The following is a 16,333-nucleotide window of genomic DNA, read 5'->3' on the forward strand; positions in this document are numbered from 1 at the left end:
TCAACCCATTCTGTTTCCTGCTGGACGTCGTGAGTGACCCTCTTACCAAAGAGGAAGCGAAACTCAAGTCTGATTATTTACTAGATCTCAATTATTGATCCACTCTCATTACGACGACAGCAGTTATGTAGTTTACTTAACCGCCAAAATCTAATGAAATTTTTGATGTCATTGTTTATTCAAACCTTTTACTCAAACATGCAAGAAGTAAAGAATGAAAGATGAAGAGACCGTATCATTGTCCGTATGGGCGACATGTGACACAGTTGAAACGATGTCATATCCATGTGGTTGTAGTGCAGGTTTCAAATACTGATAGTATTTTTATTTCTACATACAGTATTCTTCCTGCGGAGGACCAGTGTAGTACCGTGAGTGTATCAGGGTAATGGTAGGACCTGGGAGACCACTACTCCTGAGTCCTTGATTTGTCCCGTGAGTCACAGTCTGACTGCAGGTGCATCGCCATGCTGGATCCATGATGCATTGGTGGGATCCCCAGAGAGAATTAATGAGCCGGAACCCAGAGGCCCAGGAGGGAAATCATGGCGCTGGCCTCAGTGCTGCCGCCATGTTGGACTGGAAAGATCGTTGGAAACAGAACAGAGTAACCAGAGCTGCATCCCTTTAGTCAGGGACACTAAACACTGATGAAATTCACATTGAGGGCGGCACGGTGGAGCAGTGGTCCTCCCTGTGGCCCCCAGCAAGAAGGTTGTGGGTGGAGCCCCGGCTGCAGCACGGGGTCTTTCTGGGTGAGTCTCCATGTTCTCTCTGTTCCTGCTGGGTTCTCTCTGGTACTCCAGCTTCCTCCACAGTCCAAAGACATCAAGAGGGGACCAGGTTAATCCAGACTCTAAATTGACCGTAGGCGTGGCTGGGAGAGCCAATGGTTGTCTGTCTCTATGTGTTGGCCCTGCCATGGACTGGTGACCTGTCCAGGGGGAAGGCTGCTGGGATAGGCTCCACCCCCACCACCCTTAATAGGAATAAGCGGAAGACAATGGATGGATGGAAATTCACATTGTTGGACCAAAACTTCTATCACTCCCTAGAACTCATGTTATATAATTGCCCTTTCAGAAGAAGGGCACATTTTCCAGCACTGACCCAGTCCGTCCATCCGTATCCAGGCATGAACCAGGTCAAGTGTCAGCTCCGCCCTCATTCTCGGTGGTTCTGGTTCAACAAGGAAGCTGTCCTCTGTTTTTGGTCCATGTTAAGATAGCAGCGTCACACAGCTGCTACAAATGTGTTGACATCACAAACATACATACATCTCTTTACAACCAAGTAGGAAGAAGTGATACTTGGAGGACACTGAAGTTACACTGCAGCCGTTTCACATCTGCCACGTTTCTGCGGGCTGCTTTTGATGGTGGATGCTGTCCAGCTCCACCTGGCGTCCTGCCTCATGCTGTCTTGTCTCATTAAACCACCATTGTGATGCCTGGCCTGACTGGCTTATAGCAGGAGATCTCTGGGATGCTGGTTTCATGCTTTGCTTTTTGGGATCGATGCAGCAGCAAACGGTTGGAATGTGTAAGGAAGGTGGCGAGTGCTGCGGTCACAGTTTGACCACAATCATTTGGTCAGATTGTTGAAATACTGATGGATTTCTCTCTTGACTGCTCTCTCGCTCTGGGACAGGCAGGACATTTCCTTTCAAAGGCTTATTCACATTCTATAAACATGCCTCTCCATTGCTGCTGCCTCGCGTTCAAGATCACTATCACATTCATGTAAACCAAGACGTCTTCTTCACACAGTTTCCACCTCCCAGCCGCGCCAGGACTTCTGTCCCGGTGTCCTGTTCCTGTAAACCTCACACCTGAAACCTGTTAGCATCAAATCATCATTCCTCTGTCCTGGAGCCCAGCACACACAGCCCGCCACCGCAAGGTGACACTCTTTCAAATTGTCATTTGAAGGTGGAAAACAGAAAATATTAGAACTGTAGCTATTGAACCATTTTGTGTCTGTAAGCGACGTAGACCTTCGGCAGCGGTGATGGACGCCGGCGCTGCAACACAACGACTATTCACTTTGGTACGTCAGCAGTGAAACCATCAGGGATCAAGTTTGTCATCAAGGGGTGAACGATTAGATCGGATGACGCACCAGTGATTCATCATTGATTCAGCCGATGTTCGCTGTGTCGATACCTTGTGAATGGAAATGATATTCACCTCTGGTCCTCACTAAATCACATGTGTGGCCCATCAATCATTTCTTCACAGCAAGTTCTCCTCAACACATGAGCAGAGAAGAAGAAACTGAGCTGATAGAAATCATATCAGATTTGTAGAGTTTTGCTCCTCCAACCAAGAACAAAATGTGAAAAGATGAACCATTTCTTCAGTCCCCAATCACCTGGTGACCTCTTGGTGAATCTATTATTTGACCCAAATGTTGGCTAACAATAGCATTTCAACCATCAGAGTATTAACTTGTACTTTCCTGTTGAGCGGTGGCACTGACATTTAGAATGCGACTGCTCTCGGTATCTGTGCAGCTGGTCATCGTAGGGACGACCTGCTTCTCTCAACCCTTCGGGGACAAGTTAGATCATGACTTTTGCAAACTTCATAAAACGCAGCTGCCGATCACAACCTGCTAGCTTGGTGAGGCACCAAGTGCAGGAAGCAAAAACCAGTGAAGGAGCCCAGTCAGGAACATAGCACTGTAGTTCAAGTACGCAGGAACAGCTCAACGCATCTGCCACGTCAGTATCATGGGAAAGAGCGAACAAATCTTGGTGTTACCAAGTCACTTGGTTCGCTCTTACAATTACGATTGTGTTCGAATGATCATTTCAGACGTATTTTTCTCTGATCATGTTCCTATGTGTGCGATCACACGAGGCCCCCGGCTCGCTCGACATCAGCAGAATCTCTTCAGTTTATTTGGACGCTCACCTCACCAACTCTGACTGACTATGCTGCAGTGATTCATCTCCACATTTACAGGCCAGATTCTGCTCACTGGAAGAGGAGATTCTCAGCAGGCTTCTCGTGTGAGAACAGACCAATTCCAAATTCCAATTATAGTACATCCCGCTTAACTGATGCTTATTAATTCCTTCAAACTCATTATGGCATGCAAAATAGGGCTCTCCCATGAGGTGAATACTAATGAAAGTAGAAGCTCTTGGCGGTGCTGCCGTGGTGGTGGCTGTGTTTAGATGTTTGCTCCAAAGCACATCCCCTTGAAAACGTCCACTGGTGAAATCACTGTACGAGAGCGCTGATCAGATCCTGGGTTCCGTGGTAATCGCTGGTGATGGGAGGTACCTGCGATGGTTGTGCCCTGATGTGTATGGTTTACGTGTGGACTGGAGACACTCCACAGAGGAGCGCTTGTAGTTGGAGTAAATGAAGAATAGTCTGGCCTCTCTCTGACTGACAGTAAACCAGCAGGGCCGGGCCATCGGGCTAACCCAAACAAAACACTTTAATCTCTCGCCGATGCTCTCCACTGCTCCCCGAGGGCTTGATTGATTGATTGAATTGCTGGCCAATCAGACTACATTGATCTAAAATCCCAACCAGCCTCCCCCAGCTCCTCAGGCCGCCTCTCTGTCTATTCATCTGCTGGCTGTCAGAAGTATTCACCGAGGGGCCGTAGCTGTAGAGGCCAGTGCCTTTAAACACACATACTGCTTTCTTAAGAAAACAAGAGTGGGCCTCACTGAGACCCTCTGATTAATCCACCAACTCTGATGAGTCTTCATGCATATACATGCCGGGGAATGTTTGCTGTGTCAAGGTCTAGAGGAGAAGAGTTGTCTGCTGGCAGCTGGACCGAATACAGAACACGGACCGACATTAAAGACTTCAAAACTAAAGCCCCTTTCACACTGCACACACGGGTCAACACGTGTTTTTGGTGCAATGTGAAAGGGTCGACTCGGCATTTCAACCCGTGTGTTTAGCAGTTCGGCTCGCCTGCAGTGTGAAAAAGGCAACCTGCGTTGTCTCAGGTTTCACGCGACCTTCCCGTCGCATCCTGATTTCGTCTCTGTGCCGCCTGTCAGGCTTCACCAGTAGCTTCTTCCGCTTCCTTGTAGTCGAGCCAAAAACTCCATCCTCCTTCGCTGCAGTGGCGCTCAGACATTTTCCAGTCTGGGCCGAGTTTGTCTGCTGTGTAAAAGAGACAACATTGCAATGCACGCAACGACAACGCTAAGGTTTGACTCTGCGACATCCATGTTGTTGTTCGTTAACCTCTCAGTGTTCCGGCGCACGTTTATGTGTAATGATGACGTTGTCAGCGCAATGACGTGGAGAGAGAAAAACACAGCCTCACAGCGGGAGCTCAGACCGGGGTCTGCTGGAAGCTGGAATGAACCCTGATGCTGAGCAAACGAGGGTCCAAAAACCCACGTTGACACACGTTTTTCAGTGTGAAAAGGGTATAATTGTATTTTTAATATAAGATATAAAATTTCCCAACATGGTAGAACTAGAAAAATGGCTTCTGAAGTCCTTTGATATGTCTTTCAGATATGGCGTCTTTTTCCAGGATGATGTTATGTCTCTCCTCAGCGCTGAGTGGAGACTCACGACGCGCGGTTGCTCTGCAAAGTCAGTTATTGACTGCAAAATGTGTGTGGACATCTGCTGCAGCTGCAGCGCCATTCCAGTCAGCAGCTATAGAATCAGTTGGGAAGGCGACGCTGACCACGCAGCCCCAGAGTTCTACCGAAGAGCTGTCCGTTCGTCGGGAAATACCTCCTCCATTTTGCTGTAAACTGAGTCGGTGCAGCTGCTAGAACAAAAAAGCATCACGCGTGACCACCGTGTGTTTCAGGGGTGATGTTTCCTTCTGCCTGAGCCAAACTGTGAATGAGTGAGAGTGTTACTCTCCTGCAAAGCTGGTGAACCTCTCAATGCTCTCAGCCGCAGCCCGACAACGTGTGAAGCTACAGACTCAGAGACGACACAACATGGTGGCCTGCTCATTACCGCATTACTACAAGACTCAGACCACGCCCATCCTCCAACTCCACCCCCATTGTGATCTCAGCTACTTCAATGTATGGTGTAAAGTGTGTGTGTGCGCGTGTGGCTTAAATTTGAATGAATGTACCTGTTGAGCAATGTGCCGTCATGCCTTCCTTTGACTGCAGCTGATCGCTGGCTTGTCTGCTCTCTTGCCACAGGGGGGATATTCGAGTCCATCGAGAGCGGCCCGTCAGGTGCTGAGGAACTAGCCTTCAAATTTGCTTTAAACACAATCAACAGGAACAGAACTCTACTGCCAAACACCACGCTCACCTACGACATCCAAAGGATAAACATCTACGACAGCTTTGAAGCCTCCAGGAAAGGTTAGTGTCTTTGTGACTGGTTGTCATGTGTCCTCTCAGGTTTGTGTGTGCGTATGTGTGTGTGTGTTCATGTGTGAGTGCACAGATATGCAGTGCTGTAGCTGTTTTGCATTGTAAATGAACTCCCCATTTGCGGCGTGCGAGCTGCAGTGGCTTAGAACGTGACAATTATAATCAGGCACCAAAGAAATGGCTGAACACTTCAAATGTAAACAGCGACAATTGATTGGTTCCAGGTAATGACTCAGCGGCAGTAATTCAAAGACCTGCTTGGCCCCCAGAGACAGCCAATAAAGTGCTGTAATCTATCAGTTTTGTGTGTGCATCAAGCTGACATTTCAAGTCTCTTATCAATTACAGGCCATTATATCCTGTCGCAGTGATTTAGTCCACTCCCTTATATCAAATAAGGTTATTAAGAGAGCACAGTTGAGCAAATACCAGGATTGACTGGGTCCTCCCGCTGCAGCAAGCTGGAATTGATCTCACACCTCTACTTTTCCCTCCATTATATCCAGGTAGTAAATGTAGTATATTCATGTAGGATGTTCAATATAATTTACTCTGTATTGCTTATGTGTCATTTCCAATAATATATGTGTTACTGAACAGACTCCATGCTTGAGGATTTAGGTTTTCCTCCAGATTTGCTCCCTTGTAGCCTTCAAAGCTTCACTGAGGTCCCAGAGTAGCTGTGCAGTTCTTCTACACCTGGAAAAACAACGTCAACTTCGAGCAAATGTTGGCAATTTTTCAGATTTTCTACTTGCTCACACTGACACGTTTTCTTCTGCGGGCTTTTGTGAGTGCAGCAGAATTTGGCTGCTACTTTTGGTAAAGGCTGAAATGCATCACGTGGGTCGGTGATGTGGAGCCCAGCGTGATGACCGTGAGCAAGCAGAGCAGCAACACTGGCCACGTTTGAAGCACAAGACCAGTGCCACTCGTGTGTGGGGTCTGTTTTTCTCTACCTCGTCCAACGACGGCGCCCCCCTCAACAGCACAGCAATGACAGAACCTCCTCGTCATTGGCTCTGATTGGCTGCAGGTCGGCTGCGTGCTCGTGATGTAACACACTGCACGTTTCCAGTGTAGCAGCTCAGACCTCCCGCTCCCGTCAGTGTGTGGACCCAGCAGTCCGTTGGGTTTCAGGCCCAAGCGGCTGCTCTGAGTTACAGCTGAAGCTCTGCTCAAAGCACACGGTCTAACACCGGATGCTGGTTTGCATTAATTAAAGTCACTTTATTGAAATATGTCACATTCAGTTGTGTGTCCCATGAGTGCTGCTGGTGCTTTAATGTGTTCATGCAGTTATAGATATTCACCAACAAACAGGCAACGCCATCACCGACAACCGACTCCATCTTCCTCGCCCCTCTCATCATTGCTATTAGAGGACAGAAAAGTGGGGACGAGCTCGTCATCAACCATGAGCCCCACGGGATGAACCCAGCACTCAGACTTCCAGCTGATGCCTTGAATTCATGAACAATCCGTGTCCCTGCAGGCTTTTTCCAGGAAGCTTCTGGTGACTGAAGATTAACAACAACACAACTATATAAATCATCTTTTAACAGTTCTCACCGCGTCGTTGTAAATGCAGCTAGATTTGTTCTGTTTGATCTGGCGTGCGACTTGACGAGGCTTCGCCGTGATTAGGGCTCAGCTTTCTGCTGTTTGTTGTGGAGCTGAACTCCAGGCCCCCAAGCTGGGGCCTCGAGGGTTTAGAGGAAAATGTAGTTTAAGAAGAAATTGTTGAAGTGTTTCTCTCATTCATGTCTGTCGTGTTCAGAGGGGGAGGACTCGTCAAACAGACGTCCGGGCGGTTGCCACAGCAACCGACCTGCCTCCTAGAAGCTCGATACTAAGATCTCTACCACTTGACCTGATTCACACATGGAAGTCGGGGAAGACGCTCGTGGCTCTGCGTCCACTGACAATGAGGCTGAAACCTAGCTGGCTTTGAGATGAGTAGGGCAGCATAATGCATTTTCCACATCAACAGGTTCTCCTTTAGTTGCTCGGCAGGAAATGACATCACTGTTCATCATGAACATTTTCGGCAGCGAGAGACTGAACCCGTCTAATGACTTGTGTCTCTTCTCCTCAGCCTGTGACCAGCTCTCCCTGGGTGTGGCGGCTATCTTCGGGCCCTCTCACAGCTCCTCAGCCAACGCTGTCCAGTCCATCTGCAACGCCCTGGGGGTTCCCCACATCCAGACCAAGTGGAAGCACCAGGTATCAGACAACAGAGATGTCTTCTACGTCAGCCTCTATCCAGACTTCTCCTCCCTCAGCAGGGCCATCCTGGACCTGGTGCACTTCTTCAAGTGGAAGACGGTGACTGTGGTTTATGATGACAGCACCGGTAAGACCTCTTCTGTTACTGCTCACTCTTGATCATCTCACCTTTGCCCCACCGTGTCTACCAGGCGCTGTGCTCCCGTGCAGCGCTGCAGGTTTGGCGGTCTTAGTGTTTGTGTCTGTAGATGAGGACGTTGTTGTGGATGAGCTTCGTTCTGTGCTAAATGACAAACAGACATCAGTGGCAGTCTTGGCTCTCATGCTCCGGGTCTGCAGTGGGTCGGCCGGTTCTGGGTGACTGTGGGAGCTTGACAGGCAACATGGCGGCGGTGGAAGAGGACCTGCCCCATGCCGACATAAGCGCTCATTTCTGGATATCGTATTCCATTTCCACTCACAGGTCCTCTTAATTCGACACTGTTAAACACCAGTTACAGCTCGTCTGCCAACTGTCCAGACAACCTGCATTTCCCAGTAATAAGCGGCTTGTTATGGGTCTCACCTGTGGGATCGCAGCCCATTTTGGATGTTTGATAATTCATGTTTCGTGAGGCGACAGGGGACACGTCCTACTTGTTACTCTGGGAGGCAAACCTTGTTCAAACCTTGCTCTTATTGCAGTCCAGGTCACAGGACACAAATAAGCCAGCAGGCTGGGTACATGTACCATATGCCTGGGTTCAGGGTGAGTGCCAGCCACAGGACAGGCTGCCAGGCCTCCCAGAGCTCCATCCAACAGACACACTGGGACCAGTTTGGCCTGGATCACAGCACTGCAGTGTGTTCATGGTGTTTAGTATTCAAGCTGGAGGAACTCGGCATCCAGCGTCAGATACTAATGACATGTGCGAGATGACAAACAAGCATTGAAACTAAAAAAATATCTGCAGAGAGCGAAGTGTGCGTGTGTTTGTGTGTGCGGGTGTGTTTGTGTGCGTGTGTTTGTGTGTGCGGGTGTGTTTGTGTGCATGTGTTTGTGTGTGCGGGTGTGTTTGTGTGCATGTGTTTGTGTGTGCGGGTGTGTTTGTGTGCATGTGTTGTGTGTGTTTGTGTGCGTGTGTTTGTGTGTGCGGGTGTGTTTGTGTGCATGTGTTTGTGTGTGCGGGTGTGTTTGTGTGCATGTGTTTGTGTGTGCGGGTGTGTTTGTGTGCATGTTTTTGTGTGTGTGAGTGTGTTTGTGTGCATGTGTTGTGTGTGTTTGTGTGCGTGTGTTTGTGTGTGCGTGCGTTTGTCTGTGTGCGTGTGTTTGTGTGTGCGGGTGTGTTTGTGTGCATGTGTTTGTGTGTGTTTGTGTGTGCGGGTGTGTTTGTGTGCGTGTGTTTGTGTGTGCGTGCGTTTGTCTTTGTGCGTGTGTTTGTGTGTGCGGGTGTGTTTGTGTGCATGTGTTTGTGTGTGTTTGTGTGTGCGGGTGTGTTTGTGTGCATGTGTTTGTGTGTGTTTGTGTGTGCGGGTGTGTTTGTGTGCATGTGTTTGTGTGTGTTTGTGTGTGCGGGTGTGTTTGTGTGCATGTGTTTGTGTGTGTTTGTGTGTGCGGGTGTGTTTGTGTGCGTGTGTTTGTGTGTGCGGGTGTGTTTGTGTGCATGTGTTTGTGTGTGTTTGTGTGTGCGGGTGTGTTTGTGTGCATGTGTTTGTGTGTGTGCGTGTGTTTGTGTGCTTGTGTTTGTGTGTGTTTGTGTGTGCGGGTGTGTTTGTGTGCATGTGTTTGTGTGTGCGAGTGTGTTTGTGTGCATGTGTTTGTGTGTGTTTGTGTGTGCGGGTGTGTTTGTGTGCATGTGTTTGTGTGTGCGAGTGTGTTTGTGTGCATGTGTTTGTGTGTGCGAGTGTGTTTGTGTGCATGTGTTTGTGTGCCTGTGTTTGTGTGTGCGCGTGTGTGTGCGTGTTTGTGTGTGTGCGTGTGTTTGTGTGTGCGGGTGTGTTTGTGAGCATGTGTTTGTGTGCGTGTGTTTGTGTGTGCGCGTGCGTTTGTGTGTGTGCGTGTGTTTGTGTGTGCGGGTGTGTTTGTGTGCATGTGTTTGTGTGTGCGGGTGTGTTTGTGTGCATGTGTTTGTGTGTGTTTGTGTGCATGTGTTTGTGTGCCTGGAAAAAATGAAAAAATGGCACAATTTACTGCAACTGGGCTCACATGTTGACTGTGTATGTGTCAAGATTGTGGACAGTGAGGTATTGGGACCAATAGACGTTCTTAATGAGAGGTTCCATGTCAGTTCCTATCCAACCCTAAGAAGAAGAAGCCTCCGTCTGTCTGGGACTGAATGACCTCAGCAGCCCTCAAACGATGGCACTGCTGCAGATGAAGGACTCACGATGGCCCTCACACTCTGCTGCCTCCAGGACAACACACACTGCAGTGTGTGAGGGAGTGTGTGTGACAGCGAGAACCAAATACTGCTAGGACCAAATACTGCTAGGACCAAATACTGCTAGAAACAATTACTGCTAGAACCAAATACTGCTAGAACCAAATACTGCTAGAAACAATTACTGCTAGAACCAAATACTGCTAGAAACAATTACTGCTAGAACCAAATACTGCTAGAACCAAATACTGCTAGGACCAAATACTGCTAGAACCAAATACTGCTAGGACCAAATACTGCTAGAACCAAATACTGCTAGGACCAAATACTGCTAGAACCAAATACTGCTAGGACCAAATACTGCTAGAAACAATTACTGCTAGAACCAAATACTGCTAGAACCAAATACTGCTAGGACCAAATACTGCTAGAACCAAATACTGCTAGAACCAAATACTGCTAGAACCAAATACTGCTAGGACCAAATACTGCTAGAAACAATTACTGCTAGAAACAAATACTGCTAGAAACAAATACTGCTAGAAACAAATACTGCTAGAACCAAATACTGCTAGAAACAAATACTGCTAGAACCAAATACTGCTAGGACCAAATACTGCTAGAAACAAATACTGCTAGAACCAAATACTGCTAGAACCAAATACTGCTAGGACCAAATACTGCTAGAAACAATTACTGCTAGAAACAAATACTGCTAGAACCAAATACTGCTAGAAACAAATACTGCTAGAAACAATTACTGCGAGAAACAAATACTGCTAGGACCAAATACTGCTAGAAACAATTACTGCTAGAAACAAATACTGCTAGAACCAAATATTGTTAGGACCAAATACTGCAAGAAACAAATACTGCTAGGACCAAATACTGCTAGAACCAAATACAGCTAGAAACAAATACTGCTAGGACCAAATACTGCTAGGACCAAATACAGCTAGAAACAAATACTGCTAGAAACAATTACTGCTAGAAACAATTACTGCTAGAAACAAATACTGCTAGAAATAAATACTGCTAGAAACAATTACTGCTAGAAACAAATACTGCTAGAAACAAATACTGCTAGAACCAAATACTGCTAGAAATAAATACTGCTAAGACCAAATACTGCTAGAAATAAATACTGCTAGGACCAAATACTGCTAGAAACAATTACTGCTAGGACCAAATACTGCTAGAAACAAATACTGCTAGAACCAAATACTGCTAGAAACAAATACTGCTAGAACCAAATACTGCTAGAACCAAATACTGCTAGAAACAATTACTGCTAGAAACAAATACTGCTAGAACCAAATACTGCTAGAAACAAATACTGCTAGAAACAATTACTGCGAGAAACAAATACTGCTAGGACCAAATACTGCTAGAAACAATTACTGCTAGAAACAAATACTGCTAGAACCAAATATTGCTAGGACCAAATACTGCAAGAAACAAATACTGCTAGGACCAAATACTGCTAGAACCAAATACAGCTAGAAACAAATACTGCTAGGACCAAATACTGCTAGGACCAAATACAGCTAGAAACAAATACTGCTAGAAACAATTACTGCTAGAAACAATTACTGCTAGAAACAAATACTGCTAGAAATAAATACTGCTAGAAACAATTACTGCTAGAAACAAATACTGCTAGAACCAAATACTGCTAGAAATAAATACTGCTAGGACCAAATACTGCTAGAAATAAATACTGCTAGGACCAAATACTGCTAGAAACAATTACTGCTAGGACCAAATACTGCTAGAAACAAATACTGCTAGAACCAAATACTGCTAGAAACAAATACTGCTAGAACCAAATACTGCTAGAACCAAATACTGCTAGAACCAAATACTGCTAGAACCAAATACTGCTAGAAACAAATACTGCTAGAACCAAATACTGCTAGAACCAAATACTGCTAGAACCAAATACTGCTAGAAACAAATACTGCTAGAACCAAATACTGCTAGAACCAAATACTGCTAGAACCAAATACTGCTAGAACCATTGACAACCACTGGCTCTCCCAGCCACGCCTACGATCAGGCCAGCCTGGTGCTGTGGTTCCTTCACCTTGCCCTCAGTCTGCCATCTCACGGTTCCCAGTTCCCTAACTGGAGAACAGGACCCCAGACACTGGAGCCAGAAGCAGCATTCACCTGCCTGCTTGTCTTCACCACAGGACCCTCTGAAACGGTCTTAGGTGGAAAAAAAAAGCAAATCCTTTCTGGTTCGTGTACTTGTATGACACATGTATATTTTAGGACACATCTCTGGAACTCTAACCCAGGCACGCTGGCTCATGTAGCGGACAGAGGAGCGGCGGCTCTGCACTCTCCTAGCACACCCTCCTTCTACAGATAGAATATTTGAGATGATCATAATGACGATGGTGGCCTCTCAATGAATCAATAGCTGTGTGTGTGTGTGTGTGTGTGTGTGTGTGTGTGTGTGTGTGTGTGTGTGTGTGTGTGTTGGAGCGAGGTCTTGTAGGCAGCTGTAGGGAGGAATTGATTGTTCCTGATCCTGCCATTTCTGTTAATTAAGTTGTAAAATGGACATAGCTGGTTCAGTACGGGGTTAATCGTGGCTTGATTTTCTGTCTTGGTGATAGGAAATGAGATGCTGGCCCGACCTGCAACAGCCTCACCTCCTTGTTGTCACCATTTACACTGGTGACCTGCTGACAAGGAGGAGGAGAGAGGGAGGGAAAGAGGGAGAGGGAGAGGACGGACAGAAATCAGACCCTGAGTCCTTGAGGAGGCTCGGCCAGAGTTCTCATTCAAAGTTTTCATCAGTTCTTCCAGTACAGGAAGCACATTGTCTATCACCCTGAGCCGAGCCGCTGCAGCAGAACGTTTATATCACCGTATAATTCTCATGAGTTCTGCCCTGACCCCCCCCCCCCACCCAAGTCTGAACCATGTCTGCTTTCGGGAATGGGATATAAAAGGAGAAGGAAACAAACTCTATCTTTGTGCTGTTTTTCTACGGAGCATGGAGCAAACAAGCGAATCAATAACCATAATGGGACTCCTCTAACGGCACGACTTTATAATGGCAAAACTGAGATGGCAGCAGGATGTGTTATCGCGCTCCTCGCCAGCCGTAACATCCATACAAGCACCTGAACTGCTGCACCACTGCTGTGGCAGCAGCAAAGTTTGATTAGGCCATAAGGGAGAATAAGCTATGACACAATAAAACCCTCCCCGAGAAGGAAGTGCGTTAGTCCTCTCAGTGTGCTGTTGGAGAAAGTCTCCGCCAGCCTGGCAGCACCACCGCGGCTGCTGCTGCTGCTGCTGGGCTCTCTGGGCTGCTGGTGCTAGACAAAAGGTCAAGAGGTCAACAAAATCTTTAGGAATCCATCTCTGGTGAATGTCTCCAGCTCACTGACCATTAGCTGTTTGTCATAGTTTCCTCTGGACGGTGATGGGTGGATGACTGCCATTAGCCTCCATCGCTAGCAGGGCGAACCGTCTTGTCAATATCAGCCTCATCAACTCCCCCGGCACTGCTCAGACATTTCAAATCTAGTTTTCAGACTCAAAAACCTCTCGTGAACGTCTGCCAGGATGGAAACATCTGCTGTGGTGGCTGAAGAGCTGATGGAGGTCAGCACCTGCGCTGCAGGTACAGAGAACAATTCCACCGTGGTCATTTAAGAGAAGCTTGGCAACGAGTGAAACCTGACAGGCTGACTTGGTGTCTGGTAGCTTTGTCTGATCTTCTGACTCCAGAGTTCTCATTCCCGTTTGAATCCACTTGTAGTGGAGGACCAGACGTTCAGGTCGCGATGACGCCAGGAACCAAAGACGTGCGTCTCAATACAAATTCCTGTTGCTTCTTCAGCATCCACTTCCAACAATCGTGGCTCAAAGATCAGAAAACCCTGACTTGTGATATAATTTCTGACGGAACTGCAGCTCTAAAAGGGTGTGATGGGATGATTCATTGTCAGTGTGCGTCACTAATTACTTCTAATAACCTGCTCCTGAACGCACTGTTGTTTTACACCAATTTCCACATGAGGATCAGTTACCGCTGCCTGGCTGCAGGACGCTTGCAGCAGCCGGCTAACGTGTGTGTGTGTGTGTGTGTGTGTGTGTGTGTGTGTGTGTGTGTGTGTGTGTGTGTGTGTGTGTGTGTGAGAGAGAGAGAGAGAGAGAGAGAGAGAGTGAGATCTGGTTAAGAGATGAAGTAGTTTTCTCTCAAGAGTCAGACACTGATAAATGACTCAGGAGTGTTTTCATGTATTTGATACACTCGGACGTTATCTTGGCTAAACAGTATTCTGTCCATGGGTGAGTACCAGCAGGCAGCCAGACTACGACGTGTCTGCCGTGGGAGGTGGCAGCCCACCGTCAAGACCGAATTAACCCGTTCAAAAGTGTAGAGGAAGACAATCGGGAAGGAAAGCCTCTCTTGCTTCTCCTTCTAATAAAGTCCAGTTCTTGGCTGTGGAGTGAAATCTTTGCTGCTGAATAATCATCGAGCTCGGCAAAGCAGCGGCGCCCACATATGTTCCTTTGGAGGGCAGAGCTGGAACCTGATGGTGGACGGCAGGCCGGATCCTAGCAGGTAGTCAGCCAGTCTGGGTGGAACTGTTGCTGCTTCTGGTTATTCTGACTTCACTCGCGGCGAAAATCAGCTCATTAACAAGAAAGAAATAATAATGGACGAATTAAGTCATGTGACTCATCCTGCTAAATATATATATATGCAGTATATATGTGTATATATGCATATATATGTATACGTATATGCAGTATATATATGTGTGTATATATGTATACGTATATGCAGTATATATACATGTATATCTGTATATCTGTATATATATATGCATATATACTGTACGTATATGCAGTATATATACATGTATATATGTATATCTGTATATATATGCATATAAACTGTACGTATATGCAGTATATATGTGTGTGTATATATGCATATATATATATGCATATATATGTATACGTATATGCTGTATATATACGTGTATATCTGTATAGATATGTATACGTATATGCAGTATATATGTGTATTTCTGTATATTTATATGTATACGTATATGCAGTATATATGTGTATATCTGTATATATATATGTATACGTATATGCAGTATATATACGTGTATATCCGTATATATATATGTATACGTGTATGCAGTATATATACGTGAATATCTGTATATATATGTATACGTGTATATCTGTATATATGTATACGTATATGCAGTATATATACATGTATATATGTATATCTGTATATATATGCATATATACTGTTCGTATATGCAGTATATATGCATATATATGTATACGTATATGCAGTATATATACATGTATATCTGTATATATATGTATACGTATATGCAGTATATATACATGTATATATGTATATCTGTATATATCTGCATATATACTGTACGTATATGCAGTATATATGCATATAAATGTATACGTATATGCAGTATATATACGTGTATATCTGTATATATGTATACGTATATGCAGTATATATACATGTATATATGTATATCTGTATATATATGCATATATACTGTACGTATATGAAGTATATATCTGTGTGTATATATGCATATATATGTATACGTATATGCAGTATATATACGTGTATATCTGTATATATATATGTATATGTATATGCAGTATATATATGTGTATATCTGTATATATATGTATACGTATATGCAGTATATATACGTGTATATCTGTATATATATATATGTATACGTATATGCAGTATATATACGTGTATATCTGTATATATATATATATGTATACGTATATGCAGTATATATACGTGTATATCTGTATATATATATATATATACAGATATACACGTATATATACTGCATATACATATATATATATATATATATATATATATATATATATATATATATACATATATATATATATATATATATATATATATATATATATATATGTATAGGTGTCGTACTTTCTATAGAGTGAGCGCTGTCATTGTGGCGGAGCAGGAGGCCCAGCTCCCCTCCAGTAATCTGTTTCAATTTGCGGTGTGTGAAGGCCTCAGCAGCGGTCCTGGTCCCATCATACGCTCCACTACCACTCAACAGCCTGTTAGGAGAAGGACTCACTGATTCTTCACAATTCACCATGCTAATCCCACTTCTGCTGCTCTGGAATTCCAATGGAGGCTGCAGCTCCATGCCCTCATCCTCAGAGTGTGAAGTTCAGTCAGTCTGTTTGCTCACTCAAAATTAATGAGGTCAGTAAAGAAGCAGTAGCAGCGGCAGCGGGAGTGAGGAGAACCTTATCAAGTGTCAGCTGACCCTTTTTTTGGTTCAGAGTTGCACTGGCATTGTCTGGTTTC

The 16,333-nt window shown here is 45.3% G+C and overlaps 1 protein-coding gene across 5 annotated transcripts in view; it reads left to right on the forward strand.

Moving 5' to 3' along the window:
* The window catches only part of grik2 (glutamate receptor, ionotropic, kainate 2), a 269,381-nt gene that overhangs the window by 73,506 nt on the left and 179,542 nt on the right, over positions 1–16,333 (forward strand). For all 5 annotated transcript variants that reach the window (XM_086219323.1, XM_086219322.1, XM_086219320.1 and 2 more), the window contains exons 3-4: positions 5,165–5,332; positions 7,443–7,700. In XM_086219323.1, coding sequence (XP_086075449.1) covers positions 5,165–5,332; positions 7,443–7,700 — 426 coding nt within the window. The remainder of the gene's footprint in view (positions 1–5,164; positions 5,333–7,442; positions 7,701–16,333) is intronic.

This window comes from Aulostomus chinensis, chromosome 11 (genome assembly GCF_037954235.1).
Source record: "Aulostomus chinensis isolate RoL2024-O1b breed Wild chromosome 11, RoL_Achi_v1.0, whole genome shotgun sequence".
Taxonomy (NCBI): Eukaryota; Metazoa; Chordata; class Actinopteri; order Syngnathiformes; family Aulostomidae; genus Aulostomus; species Aulostomus chinensis.